Below are 15,737 nucleotides of genomic sequence, written 5' to 3'. Positions count from 1 at the left end.
TATTGAAATACATAAAAAAAAACATTAAAATAAGACGAGATATGATTTTTTTTAGGTTTGAAGTTTTAAAGATAAAATGTCAACTTTTACAGAATCAGTCATTCTCCGTTTATTGACTCATAGATACCAGTATTCAGTTTACAACCGAATCTCTAGCATCTTCATTGGCATCTTTCGACAAGTTATGTAAACAGCCGGAAGATGCTGAGGTGAAGACTGCCAGACGATTAAGTCAAAAGGTGAGGTTCCTCCCTCCCCCATATTAAGAATGGCTTTCTATTTAGAAAGCCATTCTTAACACGAGGGAAAGTGGAGAATTTCACATGGACATAGCATGTTGAAAGTAATTTTTGGTTTAAAATTTTTTTAGTTGATTTAATGAATTTCATGTTCTCATTGAAATTTGTCTTCCGGCAGTTGATTGGGTAATCGCTTCAGCATCTTCTGAATCGTAACATCTCTTAATAAAAAAGTAAATAAAATATTCATGAATGATTGAGATTTAAAAAAAATCACCAATCAATAAGATTTTGTTTTCAAGATATAAAAGTAGCCAAAGCATGTATATTATATGGTATTATTAATGATGGTTATATCGTTCAGATAATCACAGGGATTATAGAAACCTCATTCACTTGAATGAAATCTCTCTGTAAAATAAATATCAACTAACGACATTTTTAAAATTCAATAAACAAATATTAACTGTCATTTAATTCACACAGGATATAGTTTGCTACATATTTAAACTTGTAACAAAATGTTTCTTTTAAATAATAACCATAAACACAATGTAGAGAATAAGTTTTCAAAGTTGTTACTTGTTGCATTTCATATTTGTAAAAAAACAAATATTACAAAATAAATCTATGATGAAAAATAATTCTTTTTAAGTTTGGAAGTCAGGAGAATGAGAAAATTATTAGATAAGTTTCCATTTGTCTTTTCTGAAAATAAAGCAAATAAAATATGTCTAGATTTGAAAATATTCTAAGTTACCATCTGTTCACAAAAATGGTTACATTACAGAATCATGTTTTTGGTTCTTCTTCAAGTAAACAAGAGAAATGAAATTTCTAGTCCAGAATTTCTCCAATATTAAATAACAGAAATAAAGAAAAATCTGTATGATGTACATATCTATGACAAAATGGAAATATATTCTAAAAATCGCATAAATTAATCAAGTAGTTTTATTTTTAAATAAGAAAATTAAATTTTATGAGTAGCGGAAGAGTGTCTTGCATACTACTTTGAAAAAAAAAAAAAAAAAAAAAATCTTTAAAACAAAAAGTTACAAAAAAAAAATAAATAAAATAAAAAAGGAAGATAATTCAACAATAATCCAAAACTTTCAAGATTTATATTATATATCCCATTAATAGATTAAAAATGATTTTCTTTATAAAAATAAAAGTACATGATCAATTTATGTGATTTTTAGAATATGATATTTTCATTTGGTCATGGGCATGTACATCATAGATTTTTCTTCAGATTTTTTTTTTTTTTTTTTAAATACAGGAGGGAATTCTGGACAAGAACCTTTTTGTTCTTTTTTCAAGTAACCAAGAGAAATGAGTGAAAAAAGCAGAAGTTAAAAATGTGTACGGCATGAATATGAATTGTAGACAATATTTGCGAATGAGCAGAATCTGTGGATGTGAAAAAGTGAGCAGAAGAAGGTGAGAGTTTTTAATGGCAACGTGTGCAGTTTCAGTTGAAGAGACAAGTGACATGAATGAAGAACATTTATCTTTCATAGAAATTTGGTGAATTAAAAAACAACAAAAACAACTGTTTTCTGCCTTGAGCATGAGCATGGAAGGTGTGGAAAAAAATATTAGTAGAGAAAAAGGGAGGAAATCACGATAGAATAATAAACCAAAATAAATAGGGAATATAAGAGCAAACAAAATCTACTAAAATAAAACAGCATGGCATTTAGTACAAAAAAAAGAACCAATAAGAATTGATTGTTCTTGCTCAGAGATTTTTAATACGTTACAAACTGCACTTATATTTTATATTTGAAACCTACAAAAGAAAAGAACTGGTCAAATATAAATTGGAGTTAAAATTATTCATTTGTTTTTTTTTTTTAACTTTAAATTATTCAGATAAATTGAAATCAATCATGTTGCTATAAAAAGAGTTTTTAACAGAACTTAAATTATAAAAAAATGAGAAAACGCTAGAAAATTTATTAACAATATAAAGAATAAGTACACTTTTAAATCTATAACCATCTTATTATGTTGGTTAAAAAACAAACACTTCCAGAGTTTTATGTTAAGATGATCGTGTTAAACAATGAGAGCAGTTTAAACAAAGTGTGAATTCAATTGATATGAATAAATTTGCATGTTATCTTAATCATACATTTTCCGCATTTTACTCTATGTCATACTAAAAATAATTTTTTTCTTCAGTTCTAAGTGTTTTTGATGATTAATGTTAAAAAGACTTCACCTTTGGATTAACATCATCCAATGGAGCATTATCTCCATGGTGCATAAAAATGTTGGCCATAAAAACATAATACAATGGAATTGCTAATATATCAGCTGATATCTGATTAGCCTAGATATATTTCAAGGTAAATATTCAAGCAAGTGCAGATTAGTGGACACTGGAAATACAATATCTTCCATTCAATTGAATAATGTGCAAAAGGAAAGGAAGGATGTGAGGAAACAACAAGTTAGGTGTGATTATATAGAATTTGGGAATGTTTAAAAAAAACAAGAAAACTGCAACACCAAGTGAATGGTTACTTGCATAACAATATTTACAGGTGAAAGTGATCTCCTTGAAATATATTTATAAAAAGAAAGTTATGTAGAATTTTAAAATGAAGGAAAATTTACTTTTGAAATTTGATCAAAATTTTATGTTTTTTGAGGAAAATATCATTTGCTTTTTTATTTAAGATAAAATCGTGAATAATTTTTGTCCAGAAAGTTAGAACTTTTTTTAATATATATAATAGTATATATATTTTGTGTATATAATTAAGTCTGAGAAGTTCAATCAAAATTGATTTCATTTAGAGAAGGATTTTTATGTTCCAAAATTGCAGTTTGAAGTGAAATAAACCTTACAAAAGAATAGACTTTACTATTAAGAAGTATATTATAAACTAACAAGACTAGCATCCTGGCGTTGCCCGGGAAAATTGAGCAAACTAAGAATTGCAATCCTCCAAATGAAAATTGACTGGATGGACAGACTTTTTTTTTTTAAATCCAAATGCTAAATATTTATCGGTTATAAAAACAAATATTTGTGAGTAAAACTATACATTATATTAAAGTGAAAAAAAATAATCCAATAAGGAAAAAAAATTAATTAATGAGATGTCCTTTCACAAAACAATATGTAAATTAGTTAACCTTCTGATGTCAATTGCATACATATGATCAGTACATTAGAAAGCTGTTGTGAATATGAATTCAGCATTTTAATCTCACTGTTAATGAGAAGAATGACCTAAATTTATAAATAGACAAATGTTATAAAGACTTATTTTTCTAATATTTTAATCAAAATTGCACTTGATTAACTTTCTTTTGACTAAAGCAATACGTAAATCAATTTTTATTTCTTTTTCCTAGTGTTTGCCACATATTTTCTGCATGCAGCATGATTAAATTTATTCAATATAGATCAATTAGATCATACTAGAATTTTCCAAATGAACATTAAGAATGAGTTTCAAAGCATAAGCATTGGTTAAGAATGAGTTTTCAATGATCATCTTCTAGAGGTTGAAGATTTATTCCTTACTACATGTAATAATTAGTAAAAATTACAATAAAATAAAAACTAACATTTCTATCTGGTCAAAGCTAAAGGAATGAGTAGGTTTGTATTACAATGCACAGAGGTACGAAAAAGTTGTAAAAAAGTAAATATAAACAAATATTTACTTTTCTACATAACTGAAAAAGTTTTAGTGTTTTTATTCAGTGTAAAATGTTTATTCGGTTCGAAAAACAAGTAATATTGAGAACGACCAGAAGAAGAAACAATGGCTGCAATGTCACTTTACATCTTTGAAATCTCGATGATCACTTCCAAAGAAATGAAATAAAACAAAATGGTGGTAGAAACCCACCCAATAAATGTTGCGGTAATATTATTGAGTGGATTTCTGCTACCATTTTGTTTTATTTCTTATTTTAAAGTCTTTGTCAAGGTTTCAAAGACATCAAAGCCATTTTTTCTTGTTCTTCCATAGCTCTCAATATTACTTGTTTTTAGAACTGAATAAACATTTTACACTGAATAAAAACACTAAAAACTTATTCAGTTAGGTAGAAAAGTAACTTAGCTTGCCTTTGATAATATATATTTGTTATATATTTGTTTTTGGACAACTCTGGATTGTAATGCAAATCTGAATGAGCTATCAAATTCCAATACATAAATAATATTAGCATGTTCTTAAATGAAATCACAGTTTACATTTTATCAAGTAAAATTACACTTTAATTAGGAATGCTGTTTGCTGTTTAAATAAACAACAAAAGTATTAAAATATCTCAGTCAAGTCAAATCAAAAATTGTAAAACTATCATCAATTTGAAACACAATGCCTCTTTAAGGTTTTGTTGCTCATCGTACTCAAACTGCAACAATAGTTGAATATCTAAAATTCTTATGTTTTCAAAGAGGATTTTTTGAGAATAATTACAAAACCAGATGCTGGTAGTGGTACTATTTCAGTTTTCCTTCTTTACTAGTTGTTCTATCAAGATTTGAGAGTGTAGTCTATTTTATTTCATTAATAATTGGGAGAATAAGAGATTAATTCATAGCTTTTATACTGGTATTAGACAGTGTTACAATAATTTCAATGAAACATGACATACCAGTCGCACAGTGTGTACACTGCTTATCAGTTCTATATTTAATTTAATTTGCTGTTCTTCAGATTTTTCAATCAACTGATCCAAAGTTTATTTGCATCTAAACAATTTTGTTTTTTATTCAGATCAACATTAGGAGAAATTTTGAATAAAAGTTTCTATGCTTTTAAAACACTGATTAATCTATATATTTATAAAATAGAGAACGTGTATGTATGTGTGTGTGTGAGGACACTTCTCAACCTATATACTTAATGAATTTTTAATCTACAGATTTGAAATTTGGTTTAAAAGGTCATTCAGACATGTGGAAAAGTTTTTAATAGGTTTTCATCTGAAAAAAAAAAAGGGCTACTAAGGAGTCAAAATTTAAAAATTGATACATGAGAGTTGTTGGATTCTTCTCTGGTTGCCGTTTCACAATTGTGCATGAATGAGCCACATTAGATTCCTTATGTTAAATATAAGTCGGTTTGAAAGCACTTTCTAAAGAGTGTGTCGCGCTGGCCAAATGGTTATCATGCTTGACTCGCTGTCTTTAAGTTTTGCTTTCGATCTCGGCTAGGGTATTTTTTTTTATTTACAAGAATTGGACTATTTAGAAAACAACATAATACTCGCATGTACATGTCTCAGTTGCTGTATGAATTAAAATATAGTATTTATGTGTATTTTACGACCGGGCAACGTTGGGTGGCCTGCTAGTTTTACAATATTTAACAGAAATAAGTAAATTAAAAAAATTAAATTCATTTTTTTTTATTTTAATTAAATCAATGTTGTTTTATAAATATCTGTATTAATAAAATTATCAGGCAAGACCTAATTCTTATCTACGCATAACTTTGATAAATACTAAATTAATATTTTGTTTTACTATTAATCCAATATTTCTTGAAGAAAAAATTAAAATGAGAAAACTAAACTTAAAAAAAAAACCACATTGTAAATGTGATTATATTTTGAATTATTTTCCTCTCCACCTGCTAGTTAGCAATAAACATAGGCAAATATGAAACTATTGTGCCATTTTAGCCATCTTTTATCAATAATCTCATTTCTAACAATATATATATATATATATATATATATATATATATATATATAAGCAAATTTGACACATTTTAGAAATGAAAAAAAAAAAAAAAAACCATCATATCCTGGCCAATAATTGACATTCTCAAAATTCAAAGAGCACCTCTTAGATCATCTGCTGAATACAGCTTACTCCAAGAAGTCAACCTGGGCCTTCACCATGGATTCAGGAAGGGACTTGAATCTTGAACATGCAGTCTTCACAGTATCCTTCAGGAGACACATGAACACTGTTTTGATCCTGGTAATCAAATCGTCCTCCATGTTGAGGCAATACATATGGTTGGTGTCTTTCTTATCTGCACCCTGCATGTAGTCCATACAGTTGCAATCAGAAGAGTTAGGGGAGGATGTTGAGACTGATGACCTTTTGGAAGTTCTCAGTCAGCAACTTTTGGGTTTTCCTGGATGTGACACTAAGCTAATTCCTGCTACCACATGTATGGCCTTTGCACATAAACTCACTCCACCAAGTGTTTTACAACAGTAGACAGTAACTGATTACAGCCAGCTGAATTGGGTCAGAGTGACATTTATGAAGATGTAGACAGCATGAGGCATTCTTCACTGGAAACATGCCCAAAGACCATCACAATTTGATGGAACTTCATGCAGACACATTGTGTAACTGATCCTGAGAAAAACCAAAGCATCCCAGACTCGGTGTTTTATGTTGTTGAAGAGTATCATGGATTTCCTATAGTAGTTGTCTTGAGCTTTGACAGTAAGTAGTTGACACTTGTGACTTTTGCATGAAAAATAATAAAGATCCTTGTTCAGCGTTTTCACATTTTTGTCACAATTCTCCAGCTCACATCTCATGGCCTTCAAAATATCCAATGAGCATTGAGTTGCAGCTAAAATTTCTGAATTTTTCAATCCATTCCAAATCATCATGATGCCGGTCAGTCTCTTCCAATATTCTGGTGCTTTCCAGTTGTCTATGGTAGCCAGCTTCCCCTTCCCCTCACACCAGTACACAGAAACAACTATCCACTGCGTTTTAATGCTATAAATACTTTAAATCATTATGAAATGAAAGAATAGACAAAAAAAAAAAAATGATCAAATTTGTCTTAAACACCATATATACACAGTTACCTACAATCACAAAATAATTAACATGAATTTACATATCAAGTTCATTGGATAGACCCAAAAATTGTACTTGTAAATTTTTTTTTTAATTATTTTTTCTGAATACAAACAGTTTATTCTTAAATTACTTAAACATTACTAATCTATAAGATCTTGTGTTAAAAATTATTGCTCTATTAGAAAATGTGTGGTAGATTTAAAAATCTGCAATTATTTTCTTGTGTGTGTGTTTACAAGTCTCCACATGAGGGTAAGATGTGATACAAAGTCGTTTATAGTGTGTGAGAGGTAGTGGGTTGGGTTAAGGAGACTCCAACACCTAAAGAGATCAATTTTCAAAAACAGCCTAGAAAACCAGTGGGCATTTTTTCACAAGTGAGAGCATCTCAGATGACAATTAAAAAGACCGCATCCCGGATATACTATCCAGGAAGAAAGTCACCTGAAACTGATTAGAATATTTGGGGTGGGGAGTGGGGTTGAACAATAAGAAAAAAAAAAGGCATTTAAAATCAGAAAAATAGTTGCCAATATTATAATAGTCATTGATCATTGAGAATTCAAAATTATGTCCCTTTCAATTTGATAATTCAAAATTTTAATCTTTTATATTAATATAAATGGCTAAGTATTTTGAATAAGAGAATATATGGTTAAGTATTTAAAAAATAAGAGAATATATGGTTAAGTATTTCGAAAATAAAAGAATAAATAGCTAAGTGTTTCGAAAATAAGAAAAAAAAAAATGGCTAAGTGTTTTAATAATCAGAGAAAAAATGCTGTATTTCTAAAATAAGAGAAAAAAAATGGTTAAATATTTCTAAAATAAGAGAAAAAAAATGGTTAAGTATTTCTAAAATAAGAGAAAAAAAATGGTTAAATATTTCTAAAATAAGAGAAAAAAAATGGTTAAATATTTCTAAAATAAGAGAAAAAAAAATGGTTAAATATTTCTAAAATAAGAGAAAAAAAAATGGTTAAATATTTCTAAAATAAGAGAAAAAAAATGGTTAAATATTTCTAAAATAAGAGAAAAAAAAATGGTTAAATATTTCTAAAATAAGAGAAAAAAAAATGGTTAAATATTTCTAAAATAAGAGAGAAAAAAAAATGGTTAAATATTTCTAAAATAAGAGAGAAAAAAAAATGGTTAAATATTTCTAAAATAAGAGAGAAAAAAATGGTTAAATATTTCTAAAATAAGAGAGAAAAAAATGGTTAAATATTTCTAAAATAAGAGAGAAAAAAAATGGTTAAATATTTCTAAAATAAGAGAGAAAAAAAAATGGTTAAATATTTCTAAAATAAGAGAGAAAAAAAAATGGTTAAATATTTCTAAAATAAGAGAGAAAAAAAAATGGTTAAATATTTCTAAAATAAGAGAGAAAAAAAAATGGTTAAATATTTCTAAAATAAGAGAGAAAAAAAAATGGTTAAATATTTCTAAAATAAGAGAGAAAAAAAAATGGTTAAATATTTCTAAAATAAGAGAGAAAAAAAATGGTTAAATATTTCTAAAATAAGAGAGAAAAAAAAATGGTTAAATATTTCTAAAATAAGAGAGAAAAAAAAATGGTTAAATATTTCTAAAATAAGAGAGAAAAAAAAATGGTTAAATATTTCTAAAATAAGAATAAAAGAATAAATAGCTAAGTGTTTCGAAAATAAGAAAAAAAAAATGGCTAAGTGTTTTAATAATCAGAGAAAAAATGCTGTATTTCTAAAATAAGAAAAAAAAAAATGGTTAAGTATTTCTAAAATAAGAGAGAAAAAAAATGGTTAAATATTTCTAAAATAATAGAAAAAAAAATGGTTAAATATTTCTAAAATAAGAGAGAAAAAAAAATGGTTAAATATTTCTAAAATAAGAATAAAAGAATAAATAGCTAAGTGTTTCGAAAATAAGAAAAAAAAAATGGCTAAGTGTTTTAATAATCAGAGAAAAAATGCTGTATTTCTAAAATAAGAAAAAAAAAAATGGTTAAGTATTTCTAAAATAAGAGAGAAAAAAAATGGTTAAATATTTCTAAAATAATAGAAAAAAAAATGGTTAAATATTTCTAAAATAAGAGAGAAAAAAAAATGGTTAAATATTTCTAAAATAAGAGAAAAAAAAAATGGTTACGTGTTTCTAAAATAATAGAGCAAGAACAAACAAATCTTGTAGACCAAACAATAAGCTAATTACCTGCAAGCAAGCATCCACACCAGCACATAAGGACGAGGACGAGGACGACAACATAAGCTCAGCATCAGCACGCAATATGGCGCTTTTAGCTCGAGCCAAGATTTCCCCTACCTCTCTGTGAGTCTGTTTGTAATCCATGATGCCAATATCTTCAGAACTGTCTCTGTCAGGGAGAAATGGGGATACACCATCACCCGAGGTACTGTCAATAGAAATACTGATCCTACCAGCTGTTGTGTGAAATACTTCCTTGTTTTCGCGTCGCCGGAGTACAACTGGTTCCAAGTAATTATCAAAATTACTCTGGTTGGTTTGGTTGTTAGGGGGCTTAGTGACTAAAGGGCTTTCGTTTAGAGGGACAACATGCCTGACGAGCGCTGGCATACTTTGAGCTGGTTTTGTATTAGTTACATTATTTTCTAATGTCACATTTATTTGATATTCTGCTGGCTTCTCAGTTTTTACTAATGGTTGCTGCTGTTCTATATCCTCCCTCTCTTTTATTTCTTCTTCTTCCTCCTCCTCCTCTTCATTCTCCTCAATCACTTCCATCAGAACACTACTGAGAGGCCGTGGGGAAGGGTCGGCCGATTCAATTGTATGAACATTACCCTCAGTTGCGGATGGGCTAATCTCAGAGTCTGAATCGCTGTCATAGGTAAACTCCCTCAATCCACCCACGGCACCATTTTCATCAAGAGCAATCTTTTCCAGTTTTTGACGCAAAGCTTCCGCAGAGAAATTTGCTATCTGGTCAAGAGGAAGAGAATCAGCAGCAGCGGCGGCAGCGGTCATGTTGTTGGTGATGGATATTCGCTGGACACCAGATCTCAACTCTTCAGGAGAAAACATGCCATCGTTCTCTGGACCATGAAGCAGAGTATCATTTGTACCAATTTGACTCAGTTTCTCTCGTAATTCAGCAGCAAAATCTTCATCGCCCTGTTCCGGATCAGAGTCATTATCTTCTTCATTCGTCGACTCGCTTTCTACATCACTAGTAGAAGCATCAGGAGCAAGATTACTCTTAGTGGGAGACACTATCGTTAGATCAGATAGGTTGTCTTCAATACTACTCAGTATGCTATCAGGGGGCATTAAAATTCTAGGCGATACTTGTTGAGAGTCATCTGGCAGTGAATTGGGATCTAGGAGTTTGGAATGATCTGGAGTTTTAATAATTTCTTTGCTTTTATCTTTCTTTTCAAGGAGTCCATCATCAGATTTGGTACTCTCTGAACTCACAGTTACGTCATCTGAATAGGACCCGTTACTAATTTTTGAAGCACTCTCGGATACTCCTCGTTTAGCCATATAGTCTGCAAAGTCGAGGGAAAAATGTGTGTATTCTAATCCCCCATTAAAGGGGTCAAACTGTCGAGCGTATTCAGTCTCAAGGACATTGGATAAATTTGCAACATCACTTCGAGATTTAGGGCACTCATTCTTGATAGCTAAATTAATAGAGTTGCCCTCACTTCGAGATTTAACGAGAGGAATTAGTCTCTTCTCATCTGTTTTTAAAGGTTCAATTAATTTGTTTACATAGGGGTAGGATTCTATAGAGTTTTGAATGATTTCATTGGCTAAAGAATAAGCAACATCTGTGAGGTTTTCATTGCTGGAGGAATCTACAAGTGCTGTATCAAAGTCAGAACAGCTGAGAAAGCCCAGGGTCTCACCATTGGATCGTTTCGCATAATTTGGATTGATAGCTGCTCGTGAATGTGGATTGACCTCGTTAAGCTTTTCAAGTATATCATTGATGATATCTGGACTTAAAGTTTTGTGAATGTCACTGTCAAATTCACTCTCAACAGAACTGTTCTGTGGGGTGTACGGAAAGTGTGAGGAATGATTCTTTGAGTTTGTTCCAATATTCTCTGGTTCGTCATGGACGTCAAGTGTTGCTTTCTTTTCTTTGATACGCTGGACCATCTCGGCACTATTAAAACTTGGCAAATGGTAATCTTTCATGTAGATGCTAAAATTAGAATCCATGAAACTATTGGGAGGAGTAACAGGGTAGCTGGAACCCTGGTCTGAGGTTTGGTCTGAGACTATTTCCATGGGACTAGCAATCCCAGGAGAAATGACCTCACGCACTGATGGACACTTATCTCCAGCTGCAATCTCATCAACAGCGTGTTCAGTTTGAATGCATACAAAGTTGTCTACCTGCTGGTGCTTGTTCAGAAAGTTCACATTATCAATGTTGGAATTGTACTTGGTGTGTAGCATGTGGTCTTCATTCTCAGAATTAATGATGTGAGAGTTGTTATGGTCAGCAGGATGTGGTTTCGTCTGAGCAGAGGATACAAACACTCCGTTGTCAAGCAAGGTAGACGGGTGGTCAGAATCATTATGACCAGTCGGACTGAATGTGTCAAGTTGATCCGTAGATGTATCTGTACCATTCAGAGATGTACCACTCAAAGATGATGCGCTATCACTATATTTGCTGACTCTCTTCAGTTCTTGCTCCAAAACACCAATGCTGCCGCCACCAAGAACACCAACACTGCTGCTACTGCTGCTACCATCACCACTGGTACCGCCACAGGCAGAATTCTCATGATGAGAATATTCAATCTCTTTTTCTTGATTTTTAAATAATCTGGAAAAAAAAAAAAAAGCACATATTTATATTAGCTTCCACAATCAAAACAGAAAATATATTTAACTGGACACAAGTTTTTTTAATACAAGACAAATGAACACAAACTTTGATTGAATTATAAATGTTATATAATGGATATACTTTGTCATTATTCCTAGCTGTTGCTTGATCATCTGGTGGTTTGTGGAAGAACTTTAAAAGTGTTTTTCTCTTCAGGAAATGTTGGGCTGAAACATTAAGGTTCAGATAAAACTACTCTTGAATGAGACTTGATTATTAATTTGACATTAATACAAGTGAAGCAAGCATAGTCCTCCCGTGAGTGCAAAGTGAATGAGGCATAAAAAAAAATGACTAAGTTCAGCACCCCCCTCCTCCTATTTAACCCCCAAAGTCCCCAGGGGATGTCAAATCCTAGTGTAAATGAACAAACGATGCAGTTTTAGGCCTTAACATATGTAAATTTGAGTTCAGCACCATGCAAAACTGCTAAATAGACATACACTGAAAATTTTGGACAAATATGGTAAAATAGTCCCAAAAATGGAGTGTTTTTATTAGCCTTAAAAGAACCCTTGGGGACACACCCAAGAGTTATTGTGAAGTATAAACAAACAAAATTATATAGAAATCAGTTAGTTACAACTTTTCAGAAAGTTTTATAAAAATACAAGGCATCAATTTTTTTTTAATAAGCACAAAAGTGTCAATTTTAGCCATTTTAACTCGAAAGGCACTTGGAGTTTTCCTGTTCTGTTACTTTTTTTACTCATATGTTTAATATTTGTGCAAAATTTCCAAAAAATTCCAATGCATAGTTGAGAAAACTGCAGACTAATAAACCAACTTCATGATGATTTATACTGGAGAGTTTGATTCTTCATTTTTGCTTGACACAAAGTCAACACCGAGGGGGGGGGGGCTTTTATTCCATTTTTGTTTTAAAGAGTTCATCTTCATAAATGTTTTGTATCCAACCGCTAGTTAGCAGTTAATTGATTAACAGCAACTCCTTCTCCCTTCCCTGATGATGTAATTTCTCACCCGGTTCCAATGTTTTAACTAATCCAGCCTTTTAATCCTGCCAGACAGTATGCTCATGAATAAAATTCTAAATACTACCTTGCAGCAATTAACCAGTATTTAAAAATAGTTGACGTAGCTGATATTCATTACAAAAATAAGTGTTTTGATTAAAATAGTAAAGTTTGAAGCTCAAATAATATTTCTGTTTATATTAAACAACTAGAATATATTTAAAAAGTTGAAAATCATAAAATTTAATCAACAAAGGAGTATATAATTTAATACAAATGCAATGGTGACTGATTCTGAATAGAGGTTTAGTAGAGCTAGCAAAGCCATAAAAGCCCCCTTCAACTAAAAAAAAAAAAAAAAAAAAAAATGCTATAATTATTTTCATTAAATCTATCCTTTGCAAGTGGGACCATGTCTCAAATGTTTTACTCTGCAAAAACAAAATGATTCTAATAAATTTGATAAAGTTAAAATTTTAAACTAGCAGGCTGCCTGGCATTGCCCAGTTGCAAAATATTTCTTTTTTTTATTAATGTTATAGAGCAAATTAGTTATGTATTTTATATTGTACCTAAAATATATAGTAATGATTTCAAAAGTTTAATTAACTTCTGTGCTATTAGCAAAAACTGAAACCGAAACATTCAGCAATCCAGCTATACTTGTTATTTAAAGGTTCAGCCTTCATTGTTACTGTCTGAGCTATTGCTAGGTGGATAAAAATGAAGTGACTTCAAGCTAAAAATGTACATGTGTGCATGCTCAGAATTAGGTGCTTTAGTCCTGCCAAGGTCAACTGTTTTTTTTATATTTTTTTTTTCAATTTTGACACTCTTGCAGCTATTTTTATAGAAAAACCAAATTGAAAGTGTTCTTGAGGTCGAAATTCCCAATATATCAACTTTGAAGTTTGTAGACCAAATATTCAGAAAGGAGTTTGGTAAAGACATTTTGCACACAGAGACATGGTCACTTTTATTTATATATACACACACATATATATATAAACATATGTGTGTTAGAACGTTTTCATCCTAAATTCTATGCAATTATGCACAATGTAAAAATTATGCATAAAAATAATTAAGCGTAATAGTTACAATCAATCATCTAAAAAAAAATCATAAAAATGAATAATTAATGAATGTCCCTTTTTCAAATAAATATGCAAATCAATTAACCTTCATAAAGTCACATATCCATGACTGAGTAAGGTCAATTTAATAATTTCTAAATAGAAAAAGCTTTTAATATCAATGTCAGAATGAAAAAAATAACTGAACTTTATAGGTATATAGATTGATAGATGTAAACAAGATTTATAGAATAAACTATTTTTTTGTTGTTGTTTTATGGCAACCATGTAACAATATTATTCCTATTTTTGTTCCTAGAATAAATGGATTATTTCCCCTTTGCTTCTGCAGACTCAACAGCCCCATGCCTCTTGAGCAAATGTCAAATACCATAACTGAAAGTCAAAGATTAGAACATGGAATGTTCAACGATGTAGAAATGAAATCAAGCAAATAGTTATCAAAGATGCACCGAACTATAGTTTATAAATTCTAACAGAAAAAAAATACACATGCCATTGATGAAAGTATTATAATAGTAAATGTTATACAAGGAAACAATAGTAAAAATTATACAATGAGGATGATTATACCTTTTTTTATGTACTAATGAATCATCAAGGCCCAAAGGCCACTCGAGGATAAGGTTAAAATTTAAGATTTAAACAGAACAGAAAAAATAGTTTTTAACTTTGATTACAGATAATGAAATTGTCCAGTATTTTAAGGATTTTTTTTTAAGTTTTAAAGTTGTAAGAGATAATGTTGTCTTTGTTGGATACTAAACCAAAAAGATCCTAGTGTGCAAAAAAAAAAAAAAAAAAAAAAAAAAAAAAAAAATCAGTGGAACTTAAAGGTGTGATACTCTTCTTAATTAAAGAGATTTTTTTTTTTATAAATAATCAGATAAAATTTGTTACAAAAAAATAAATAAATAAAAAATAAAGACATTAATTCAATTTCAAAGAATACAGACTCAATACAGATTCAAATCTCAGTTGTTTTACAAAAGATTAGACATTTCTTGACTTCTTCAAAATAATAAAATTCAAACTTAACACTTTTTAATAGAATAAACTCTGAGTTGGTTGGAAGGTTGGTGATTAGGTTTAACAACATCTCAACCATTGTTGAGTCATTTTATGTCCAAACCGTACATATGTTTTGTATACAATTGGGATGTAGATAAAGTTGTTTTGTACACACACATATTTTGTAACAAATAGTGCAACGAACTTGCGATTTGAATACTGATTCATATTACTAGAAGCAGATTTGCTTATGGAGACGTTTAAAGATCATGAAGAAAATACATCCACTTAATGTTAATTATGTCTGTATATAAAATCTATGGACACTCTTGCTCTCTAGTAAAGAAAGCTAAAATTTGTGAGAGAGTATCGATGTATATGGGATTTATAAGTTCATCCAAAAATCAAATGTGAAAAATATTAAACTGAGATGCTGATTTTAGCAATGATTTTATAAGCAATGCGGAAGTTACTTTTTCTGTTCTTTTTTTTTTGTTTTTTTTTTCAAACAAATTGCTGAAATACATAGAGCTCAGTGAAAATTTATTCATTAATAAATTCAAATGATACAGTGCTATAACATTGTTGAACCTATGACTATATTCTAAATAATATTTTATTCAGATTTAATAATTTCAGGTTTTATTTCATGAAATTTACATGGCAGAAAACTTTTTATTGCAAAAATGAATTTAAACCTTTTAAAAAATTTGACTA

General features: G+C 29.9%; 1 protein-coding gene across 5 annotated transcripts in view; it reads right to left on the bottom strand.

Moving 5' to 3' along the window:
- Window positions 1-15,737, bottom strand: part of LOC145245777 (uncharacterized) — a 550,409-nt gene that overhangs the window by 334,612 nt on the left and 200,060 nt on the right. For 3 of the 5 annotated variants that reach the window (XM_080107393.1, XM_080107391.1, XM_080107392.1), the window contains exon 10: window positions 9,256-11,872. In XM_080107393.1, coding sequence (XP_079963519.1) covers window positions 9,256-11,872 — 2,617 coding nt within the window. The remainder of the gene's footprint in view (window positions 1-9,255; window positions 11,873-15,737) is intronic. The other 2 variants (XM_080107395.1, XM_080107394.1) reach the window with 1 other exon arrangement.

This window comes from Euprymna scolopes, chromosome 23 (assembly GCF_053919585.1).
Source record: "Euprymna scolopes isolate OS-2025 chromosome 23, ASM5391958v1, whole genome shotgun sequence".
Lineage (NCBI taxonomy): Eukaryota > Metazoa > Mollusca > Cephalopoda > Sepiida > Sepiolidae > Euprymna > Euprymna scolopes.
Note: the sequence above shows the minus strand (reverse complement) of the source record. Positions and strands in the feature narration are given on the sequence as shown.